Source organism: Myotis daubentonii, chromosome 3 (assembly GCF_963259705.1).
Source record: "Myotis daubentonii chromosome 3, mMyoDau2.1, whole genome shotgun sequence".
Lineage (NCBI taxonomy): Eukaryota > Metazoa > Chordata > Mammalia > Chiroptera > Vespertilionidae > Myotis > Myotis daubentonii.
In genome coordinates this window covers 136388491-136400226 of record NC_081842.1, presented here as the reverse complement: position 1 = coordinate 136400226, position 11736 = coordinate 136388491, and the positions used below count along the sequence as shown (strand labels likewise).

At 46.0% G+C, this 11736-nt stretch overlaps 1 protein-coding gene across 2 annotated transcripts in view; it reads left to right on the top strand.

Moving 5' to 3' along the window:
* The first annotated feature begins 227 nt into the window (after positions 1-227).
* The window catches only part of GFOD1 (Gfo/Idh/MocA-like oxidoreductase domain containing 1), a 121337-nt gene continuing 109828 nt past the window's right edge, over positions 228-11736 (top strand). The window contains exon 1 of one of the 2 annotated variants that reach the window (XM_059688653.1): positions 228-1273. In XM_059688653.1, coding sequence (XP_059544636.1) covers positions 1021-1273 — 253 coding nt within the window. In that variant the 5' untranslated portion in view covers positions 228-1020. Of the gene's footprint in view, positions 1274-6794; positions 6813-11736 lie in introns of those variants that run through there. The other variant, XM_059688654.1, reaches the window with a different exon arrangement.

The following is an 11736-nucleotide window of genomic DNA, read 5'->3' as shown; positions in this document are numbered from 1 at the left end:
CGGACGCGCCCTGTCTTGATAAATTTATTAGCTTGCTTGGGGCGGGGTTTGGAAAGAGGCGAGGAGGGGGAGGAGGTGGTGGAGGGCAAAGAAAGGAAGAAACCGAGGGGCCGGAGGCGAGTAAGGCGGGGCCAGGGAGGAGCTGGGCTGGGTTCCTGGGCCCGGCGCTGCGCGCACCCGAAGCCCGCGGCGGCGGCGGGGCGGGGGCCGCGCGCGGCGGCCAATGGCGCGCGGCGCAGCGGCGGGGGCGGTGCAGGAACACGCGGCCACTGACAGCCAAACTCCCCAACTCCGCCCTCGTCCCCGCGGGATCCCGGAGCCTAGCCGGCCAGGGCCCGGGCCGTCCGAGCCGCGCTGCGAGCGAACATGGCAGCAGAATGAGAAGGCTGGCGCCGGGTCGTGGCCTCTGCCGTTGCCAGCGCCGCGCTGCAGTTTAAGATCCGCGCCCCACGATCTGGGAGCCTCGTGCTTACCGGCCTCCTGGCGGCCGCTGAATTATTTCATTCTAGGCGGAGGGCGGGGGAGAAAAGGGACCCCGCAGCCCAGCCGTTCCGGGCGCTGGCAGCGTGTAGAGGCTTGTGCGTGCGCTACTCGCCGGCTGCGGAAAAGACGCGGGAGAGAGTCAGTCCCGGGCTGCAGCAGCGTGTGTTCGGGGATGAGCCGGCCATGGAGCGGCCTCCGTGGGGCGCACGGAGCCGGCTGGCGCTGCGGCGGAGGTGCCGCTTGAGCCGAGGTTCCACGGTGCTTCGAAGCCTCGGGCGCCCTGGGTGGGTCTCTGCCGCCGCCTCCGGGAAGGACGGGAGCCCCGCGTGGCGGACACTGCAGCAGTCACTGCACTGAAGCGCCCCGAGACTGCTCTGCCCTGCAGCTGGGTGTGCTCTCGGCACCCGGGCGCCTTGCCCAGGGCACGGCGGCTGGCGCGCCGTGGAGAGCCGGGTGCGGGACTGGCTAGAGGGGTGTGTGCGCGCGTGTTGGACTGGACAGCCAAGCTAAAGCAGAACCAGGTGGACCTGAGCAGCCATGCTTCCCGGGGTGGGCGTGTTCGGCACCAACCTCACCGCCCGAGTCATCATCCCTCTGCTGAAAGACGAGGGTTTCGCGGTGAAGGCGCTGTGGGGCCGCACACAGGAGGAAGCGGAGGAGCTGGCCAAAGAGATGAGCGTTCCCTTCTATACGAGTCGCATTGACGAGGTGCTGCTGCATCAGGACGTGGACTTAGTGTGCATCAACCTGCCGCCGCCCCTCACCAGGCAGATCGCTGTCAAAACCCTGGGTGAGTGGCCCCTCCCCCACCTCCTCTCCTGCCTCCTCTCCTCGCCTTTCCCGCTGCTTTTTCTCCTCTCTCCCTCTCTTCCTCCCAGAAGCTTACGAGGCATCTACGCTGACCCGAGGGCCTGAGACCCCACATTCCGTTCGCAGCGCCCTCCTTCCTCATCACTGGCCCTCAAAGCCTCTTTGCTTCCCTCCGCCCTTCTGGCTCCACCTGGACGCGCTTCCCCACGTGTGCGGCGCGGAGGCTGGAGGAGGCGCCTGCTCCGGGGATGGGGATGAAGGCGCATCAGCTGTTGAGGACTGCCGATGGCTGCTCTGAGGGAGAGAAAACTAAGCCCCCAGCTGTGTGTGTAGTACCGGAGTATGTGCGCGCGCGCCTGCGAGAGGCGAGTGCGCGCCCCAGAACGCTGAATAAAGGGCCCCACACACCTTTCTGGTTTCCCTGGGGGCGGTAGACCTGACGATTAGCAGCTGTGGCTCCCTGCTAGGGGTAGTTTGCTACTTTCTGCTGTGAGTTAGTTTAGTGTGAAATTAGACGTCTGACAATTATCTCGTCTTCGCTGAAAGCAGGGATAGCGGGAGTGGTTGGATGTCAGGGTTTGGGGGTATCTCCTGGGACGTCTTATGAATCTGGGAGGTTCATAGGTTAGTACAGACTGGTTGGATAAAACCAGAGAGTTTTAGCTTTCGAGTGCTGCACCCCAGAATAGTCTGCGCAGATTAGGAGTCATAGACCTTCAGCTTTTAGGGCATGAGCGCGGTAGTTCCAGAGGCACAGAGGCTTTGTGTGGGAAAAGGCCCCACGCAGCCGATTTCACGAGGAGGCAAGCAGTAATCCCTCCTGAATTCCCGTCAGGGCTGGTGTTGACAAGCGGGTTGGGCATGAGCTCACCGCCCCTCACCAGCCGGTCCCCCCCGCCTAACCCAGGCAGTCTGAACAATCTCAGAGTACGGTACCAGCATGCCTGCCATCCCCAGAGGAACAACTGTTTTGTCCATGAGCAGTTCTCACTCAGACCTAAGACAATCCCAGGGAGCTTGTCCTCACTCTCCCAGGAAAAGTGTCGGAATTTTATTAGCCAGGAAAGAGACAAAGCACAGGATGTCACATGAGAGAAAAATTACACAGGGAGATTTGGGAAGGCACCCAGAAAGCAATGGTAATTTATGTAATCTTGGACAGAATGTTTTATTTTTAAAAACAGGTGTGGGTTTCGGGTAGGTGAAACATATATTTTAATTCTTTCTTCAGAGACCTATGACCAGAATGTAGAAATCTCCCTAAAACACCATTCTTATCAGGCCATTCTGCTATTAACTCACATGGGACATCTGCTATAATAGGCTGCCCAAGGCTGTCAGTTTTCAGGTTACCTTTTATTAAGCTTCTGACTTTTGTTGCTTGGTTTCTTTGGTCTTGAATTGAATGTCACTGGATTTTGGCTAATATTTTGTTTCTGTTTCATATAACGTATGTGTTGGGTAGTTAACCTCTGTGCTTACAGTGGGTCTATGCATGCCAAATAGATTATAGCCATCCTATAATATAAATCTGTTTGGGCAATTAGTATAAAACAGGTCCATATTGAGCCCCATGTCTCCTAGAGGGCATATGACTGGTCATATCAGAAAGATCATGTTTGACATCACTTTTCCCTCTAGGGCAGCACAGCCCTGCAGGTCAGACCCAGGGAGCAGCCCTAGAGCTTGTCTCTAGGACAGTGGCAATTTGGGGAACAAGGCTGTTTCTGTTTTCTGACCATCATGAGTCATGAGTGGGGGTACTTAGGTCATGAGTGGCGGTACTGGTTTCAAGAGAAGCACAAATTATATATGTCTAGATATTTATTTTCAAAAGTCCCTATGATTTTTTTTTCTTGACAAGACTAATGCGAGGAACATCTTCAAAACCAAGCATAAGAGGCACAGGAAATACTAGTAGACTTGGTTTAATACTCATGCTACGGAACAGGGCTTTGATCATGTCTTCATGGTAAGTCATAGGCTTTTTAAAAACAAATTTCTGAGTTTGCAGGTAATTTGAAGTCATCTGTGATCATAGAATTGGGGAGGCATCGGATTTAGAGGGAAGAGTTTAGTCTCTTTCCAGACTTCATCTTCACGGGAAATTCCCTGGAGGTGGAGGTCACTCTCCTTTGAGTTGTGCTTGCGAGTACCAGGCGGGGTAGTAGTCCGGGTTTGCTTTGATGTCATAGTGAGAGGTTTGTCACAGGCAACACAGGAAGTGAAAACCCCTGAACAGTTGTACAATGGTCTGGCTGTTGGGGGTTTATAGATGCTAGAGTTTGTCTGGACTGAAACAAGCCAATCTTGACTAGTCCTGATGAATTGTCTGTTTGGCAAAAGCATGGGCAGCAATGGTGAGAGATCTGTTGTCTATATCCAGAATTGTCAAGGAGAGGGGTTGGTCTAGATATCCTAGATGAATAAAGCTTGGAATCAATTGAATAACAACATTATTTAATTTTAAAAAATTTCCTTGAAATCTCTATCTTAGTGGAGTAGGCATTTCTCTGTTGTAGAGTCTTTTCTATAATGTATAATTTCTACCATGTCCAGGGCTGCCTCTTGTTAAGTACCTACTATGGGCCAGGCAATGTGGTAGGTCCTGTATATAAAACATTTCATTGCATGATTAAAATAATCCTCTCAGATAGATATTAGCTCCATTTTACAAATGAAGCAACTAAAATACAGAGACTTAAGTCGAACTGCTCAATTACATGTACCTAGAGATTTGAACCCATCACTCTGCCTCCTCTGGAACTTATTTCTTCCTCTCCTATCCCCAAACTTGCTCCTTTGCCTCAGTTTCTTCTCTTTGTTAACGGTAGCCAAGTGAGATTTTTGGAGTTATCCTCTACTCCTGTTACCTCCCCTCGCCCCCACCATGGAATCAATTCCTAAATCTGGTTGATGCAACTCCTTAATCCCTCTTGTCTCTGTTCCCTCTTCTGCATCATTGCTTCTTCCATAAAAGGAACTAGGCCCTTAACTAGTTTGTGAATTAGGTTCCAGTTGGCTCCTCCCTACCGGTGCCTCTGTCCACTTTCCACCCTGCTGCCAGAATTATCTTGAAGAACTGTGGACCCGGCCTGGCTGGGTAGCTCAATTGGCTAGAGCATTGTCTCCATACACTAAGGTTGCCAGTTCCATCCCCAGTTAGGGCACATACAAGAATCAACCAATGAATGTATGAATAACTGGAACAACGAATTGATGTTTCTCTGTGTCCCTCTCCTTTCTCTCTAAAAATCAATAAATAAAAATGAAGGGGAAAAAAGGAACTGTGGACCTGATCATGTCACTGCTCCACCCTTTCATCACTTCTGGGAAAAGCCCCAACTTTTTGACATAACCGGCAAGAACTGCTGGTTTTTCTGGAACCCCATGAACTTTAGCTAACCGGACTACTGCTTGAATGGATCCTGTTGGATTTTATGTCCATGCCTTTGTCAGATCATGGTTCCACCTTATGTTGGTGATGGATGCCTGTTCTTTCTTCAAGACTCAGTCCCAGTGTTGCCTGCTCTAGAATTCTCCCCCTCAGTCCTGTCCCCTACATATCCTCTGTGGTCTCAGCACCATGGGCCCCCATCTTATTTTGCATCTATTTTAATGCATTGTTTAAATTTTATTTAGCTATTTAAAATAGGTTATATATTCACATGAAACAAATTTCAAATGCTATAAAAATACACAGTGAGAAAGAAAGAAGTATGTGTCCCTCAGTGCCTGTCCTCAACAGAGGCCATTTTTATGTTTCCTTTCGAAAGTTCAAGGAGTATACTGGCAAATATATGCATGAGAATTTTAAAATATTTTTTGTACAATTGGTAACATCCTATTATATATACAGATTACATATATACACACATATACAAAAACAAGAGGCCCAGTACATGAATTCGTGCACAGGTGGGGTCCCTCAGCCTGGCTGGCGATCAGGGCCATCAGGGCCGGCTGGCCATGGGGAGGGACTGTGGGAGGTTGACTGTGGGAGAGCACTGACCACCAGGGGGCAGCTCCTGCGTTGAGCATCTGCCCCCTAGTGGGCAGTGCGCATCATAGCTACCGGTCATAACGGTTGCTTAGACTTTTATATAGATAGATATGTACATCAAAAAACTCAGAATGTTTCCATTTTTGGCTGCATAATATTTTATTGTATGGCTAAATCAATGTTTATTTAACCATTTCCCTATTACTCAACATTGTTTCTAATCTTCTACTTATACAAACATCGCAATGAACGCACACCAATCCGCTTGTAGGAAAACACGTGAACTGCTGGTCAAAAAGCATGTGCTCATTGCATTTAACAAAGACAGTGCCAAATGAGGGGGCACCTGAGATGACAGGGCTATCTCAGACTTCCTTGTGTGCCTCTCTCCTCAAGCCCCTTGACTGCCTGGTGCCTCACCTTTGTATCCAGAGCTGCCTGGTGTGCAGGGTCCAGCTCAACTCCCCAGCCAGCCTTTGGGGTCAGTCAAAACATGTCTCGGTTTTTCCTCCTGCAGTGGGCTACTCCACCTAGACGATGCAGTGAGCCGCCCAACTGCCTCCTCATGTTCACTCTTGTTTCTTAATCAGGTTGTTCTCTTTAGAACACCAAATGGAGGACACCGCATCATTCCCTGTTCTGAACCTTTCAGTGGCTTCTGTAGCACTTGGCGCAACATTCAAGTTCTTTGTCAGACTTACTTGGTCTGAAATGGCCCTACCTAGTATTCTTTCCCACCTCTTTGGCAACAGTACATTCTCCCAGGCTCACTACCCTCCAGGTACTTTGTCCTCTTTTTGTTCCTCAAACACGCCAACTCCTTTCCCAGCCCTGGGCCTTTACAAACCGGCTCATCCCCATGTCTGGGAGGTACTCCCTCACTCCTTTGAAGCTTCTCCTTCACATATTCTCACTTTCAAGTTTCAGCTTAAATGTTCTATTGGGAGAGAGGCTCTTCTGGATCCTCCCCTTCCAAATCTTTCCGCCCCACCTGTCACTTATACCCCTGTCATCCTCTTTATCTTCCTGGTGACACTATCACAGTTTGTGAAGATCTCTTTCATTTGTTTGCTTCTTCTCTTACTTGCCATTTGTCTCCCCAACTAAAATGTAAGTACTGTGACGCAGCGCCTTTGTCCGCTTTGCTCACCAGGGAGACCTTATCTCCCCAGACAGTGCCGGGCACTGAGTCAGTCACCTCGTAGACACTCCATAAATATTTGCTGAGTGACAGGTGAATGCCTTTTCACTGAGTGAATGCTTGGGGAAGGTAAAAGGTTTTAAACAGGATGTGTCAGTCAGTACATAACATTTTTGTTCTGCATGCAAATAGCCCAGTGCCTCTCAAACATTAACACGCAGTCACAGCACCTGGAGATCTTATCGAAAGGTTGAGCAGATTCCAGGTGGGACCTGAGATTCAGAATTTCTCTCCAGCTCGCAGGCGATGTGGAGGCTGCAGCAGCCAGACAGAGATGTGCTGGCTCTCCGCCTCTGGAAAAAGAAGTTCTCTACTGTGAGTAATGAACCTGGCAGGGGAAGCGTGCTAAAATGCCTCTTGTCTTTGTGTGTAATGTGATCACATCTGTTTTCATGGTCTCTGCCCTGATATTTGGAGACAGTAATGCAGAGGCTCTCGGGGAAGCCTCTCCGTGGGATGGAAGGCTCCTTTGGGAGGGAGAATAAGGCTTAGGGTTTCGCGGAGCTTTGATATGGCCGCACATCGATCTTGCCCCAACTTGTTTGGCACCATCAGCTGAGGACCTGGAGCAGTACACCCTTTCCTGTCCTACTTCACAGTATCAGCAATTGCTCAAGGTTGAGGAGGGCCACTGGAACAGGGGTGAGAGAGCAGGAGGAAACTGGGTTGAGTCAGGGCCCCTCTGGTCATGGTTGCCACACTAGCAGAGATACGGCTGCAGTTAGATAATAAAACGGCGCATTTGGACTTGGGAGTAACCCTTCTGAAATCCCAGCAAACCCTGCATTTCTGGCTCTTCCTTGAAGTCTCTTCTTGAGCTCTTTCTATCTGAAGACTGTGTGGGCAAGACGATTTCTGCCCCTGAGCACTGAGGGAAATGATTTTGGTCTGATGATTTGTTGCAGAGTTGAGGAAGCCCCAAGGCATTATGTAAATGAAAGAAAGACTCTATTTACTGTTAGGAAAAGGGAAGCTTCACCACCCTCATCACATCTAATTGAAATTAGGTGCAGCTGAATGATAATTTTGTTGATGGTGCCTGGCTTTGAAAATGTACAGTTGTGCAGAAGTTTAAACTGAAGTGAGATGAAGCCAAATGAAGAAGTTGGACATTTTGATACCTGAAACTGGACGAACCAAAAAAAAAAAAAGTGGAAGTAAATAGCATGGTTTAACCATTTATATGCCATAAGGGTCTATAGACGCAAGTGGTGGACCTTTTTAAATTAAATTCAAAATATCGTGGTAGTTAACTGGTTAAGGGTTACATACAGGCAATTAGTTATATATTTTGATTCAGGATAATTGTGGCCTGGCAAAGAGCCTCATTGTATAAGGTGTTGTGAATCATAAGACTAACCAATGAAAGGAAAGGTTGGCAGGTGACAACTGAGTCTTTTTGGAGGTTATCTCATAATGTGGGGAGTTTATCACAAAATGCCAAGGAAACCATTAATGTAGGATAGAGGGATTAAGAGTGGTCATTCCCCGCTGGGCCATCCTCCACAAAGGTGCTGATTATTAGAACACAGACTTAGGTGAAGATTTTGCAAATGTAGACATTTCTTGATTATGTAGGTTCTTTATCCACTTTATGAAATACACATTTGGTATTTTGCTGCTTTTATAATGGCCACAGTAAAACAGTGGAATGATGCAATCATTTGTCATAGCTTTTATTAGTAAATTTAGGATGTATATATTTTTAAAGTATGTGATGGGAAAGTAGAGAAACAGGGAGTTTTGTGGTTACCTATTGGTTTTATAAGCCTTTACCGAGCACCTACTGCATGGTGTGTGCCAGCAGGGGACTGAGATGAGGCATAGACCTTTGTGCTCAAGTCTCAGCACAAGGCCTGGAAGGAGCAGGAATTAGGAAAAGGCTTCCTGTAGAAAGAAGGATTTCAGCCTTCAGATTGCCTTTGCACTGGAAGCTACGGCATCAGTTCTTTCCTAGGTCTCCAGCCTGCTGTTCTTCCCTGCAAATTTTGGACTTGTCAGTTTCCATAATTGCATGAACCAATTCCTTAAAAATCAACTTCTCTATCTCTCTTCCTATATATACACACACACATCCAATTGGTTCTGTTTCTCTGGAAATCTCTGATGGATACAAATTTTGGTTGGACCAAGGCCACCTGGCTAGACAAGCTGGGTGATGAGATAGCTGGCAGGTGTGTCGCACAAGTGTAAGGCTGGAAAGACTTGTCGGTGGAGAAACTGTTCCAGTGAGTTCAGCTGGTGGGGGTGGGCATTCACCTTTAGGAAAGCATCTCTGAGCATTGTCCTCTATGCAGGAAGACCTTGAAGGCAGAAGTGCTTTCTGGTTTAGACTCAAGTCAAAAGAATGCTGGGAAAAAGGCTTCCACATCCTCACTGCTGAGAGCCGTAATGACCCTTCACCCTGAGCAGTTCTACACCTGTCAGCAGGGCTTTGGGGAGCTGGCCACTCAAGTTTAGGCAAGTCTGGAATGCCTTAGGCTTTAGACTTTCTTTAAGAATTGTTAATGGCCCGTAGAGCATTAAAAAGAACTTTACATTAAAATTATATGGATGATATGTTTTTTTTAAGTTTCTAATTTCCAAATGTAATAGATCTTATGGTATTGAGATGATCTGTTACCATAATATCCAGAAACGGAAGCTGCAGAATTTTGAAGCACCAAATTAAGTTTGTTTGCAACTTTAACAGTGCTTTTAAAAAATAGCTTTATTGGGATATATTTTATATATATAAAATTTACCAAGTGATTTAGTGGCTTTTTAGTAAATCTATATAGTTGTGCAGCTAACTATACAAAAAGTTTTAGAACACTTCCAATGTCCCAAAAAGTTTCCTCATGCCTATTGGCAGCTAATTCCCATTCTTACCTCTAGCCCCAGGCAACTATGGATCTGTTTTCTGTCTCTGCCTTTCTTAGAAATTTTATATAAGTGAAATCATAATATTTAGTCTTTTGTGTCTGGCATCTTTCACTTAGCATGTTTTTGATGTTCATCCATGTTGTTTCATGTATCATAAGCTTATTCCTTTTTTATCGCTGAGTAATATTCCAAGATTCCATTGTATGGATATACCATATTTTATTTATCCATTCACCATTTGATGGATGTTTGTATTGTTTTCAGTTTTTTGCTATTATGAATAATGCTGCTGTGAACATTTGCATACAAGTCTTTTTGTAGACCCATCTTTTAATTTTTCTTGTATAGTTATCTAGGACTAACATTGCTGAGTTGTAAGGTCTGTATAGATTTAACTGTTTTAGAAACTGCCAAACTGTTTTCCAAAGCAGCTGCCCATTTTATAGTCAAACCACCTATGCATGAGAATTCTAATTTATCTACATCATTACCGACACTTGGTATTGTCAGTCTTTTTTATTATAGCCATTCTAGTTAGTGTGTAGTGGTATCTCATTCTGATTTTGATTTGCATTTCCCTAACAATTAATGATGTTGAGCATCATTAGCCAGGTGCTTATTAGCCAGTCGTGTATGTTTGGTGAAATGTCTATTCAAATCTCTTGACCATTTTTTTAATAATTTTTATTTTATTTTATTTTTATTGCTTATAGTATTACAAAGGGTATTACATATGTGTCCCTTTTTTTCCCCACCCTTGACAGTCCCCTGGCCTCCCCCACCCCCCAGTGTCTTATGTCCATTGGTTATGCTTATATGCATACATACAAGTCCTTCGGTTGATCTCTTACCCCCCTCCCTCCTGCCCCCCAACCCTCCCCGGCCTTCCCGCTGCAGTTTGACAATCTGTTTGAGGCTGCTCTGCCTCTGTATCTATTATTGTTCAAAAGTTTATAATGGTTTCTATTATCCATGAATGAGTGAGATCATGTGGTATTTTTCCTTCGTTACCTGGCTTATTTCACTTAGCATAATGCTCTCCAGTTCCATCCATGACGTTGCAAATGGTAAGAGTTCCTTCTTTTTTACAGCAGCATAGTATTCCATCGTGTAGATGTACCACAGTTTTCCAATCCATTCATCTACTGATGGGCACTTAGGCTGTTTCCAGATCCTAGCTATGGTGAATTGTGCTGCTATGAACATATGAGTGCATATATCCTTTCTGATTGGGGTTTCTGGTTTCTTGGGATATATTCCTAGAAGTGGGATCACAGGGTCAAATGGGAGTTCCATTTGTAGTTTTTTGAGGAAACTCCATACTGTCTTCCATAGTGGCTGCACCAGTCTGCATTCCCACCAGCAGTGCACGAGTGTTCCTTTTTCTCCACATCCTCTCCAGCACTTGTCGTTTGTTGATTTGTTGATGATAGCCAATCTGACAGGTGTGAGATGGTACCTCATTGTTGTTTTGATTTGCATCTCTCGGATGATTAGTGACTTTGAGCATGTTTTCATATGTCTCTTGTCTTTCTGAATGTCCTCTTTTGAAAGGTGTCTATTTAGGTCCTTTGCCCATTTTTTTGATTGGATTGTTTATCTTCCTTTTGTTAAGTTGTATGAGTTCCCTATAAATTTTGGAGATTAGGCCCTTATCAGATATGACATTGGCATATATGTTTTCCCACGCAGTGGGTTTTCTCGTTGTTTTGTTGATGGTTTCTTTTGCTGTGCAGAAGCTTTTTATTTTGATGTAGTCCCATTTGTTCATTTTCTCTTTAGTTTCAAGTGCCCTAGGAGCTGTATCAGTGAAGAAATTGCTTCGGCATATGTCTGAGATTTTGTTGCCTTTGGATTCTTCTAGAATTTTTATGGTTTCCTGTCGTACATTTAAGTCCTTTATCCATTTTGAGTTTATTTTTGTGTATGGTGTAAGTTGGTGATCTAGTTTCATTTTCTTGCATATATCTGTCCAATTTTCCCAACACCATTTATTGAAGAGACTATCTTGGCTCCATTGTATGTTCTTGCCTCCTTTGTCAAATATTAATTGAGCATATTGGTTCGGGCCATCTTGACCATTTTTAAATTGGGTGGTTTGTCTTCTCATTGAGCTGTATGCATTGGTTTTGTGATTTTGTTAAGTCAGGGGTAGAATTTTTTGGTTTTAAAATGCTTCCCTTTATTTTTGATTTTGGAACCAGATACAGTTGAAATAATCCCCCAAGCCAAATGAAATTAGCTTTGCCAGATATTCATTGAAATGGTTCATTATCTAGAAGAGCAAGACAGCCATGTGAGCGGATGCTCATGATGGGCCCCAGCGTTGCCTCGGCCCTGACAATGCACGGAAGATTCTTTGAGGGAAATTTCC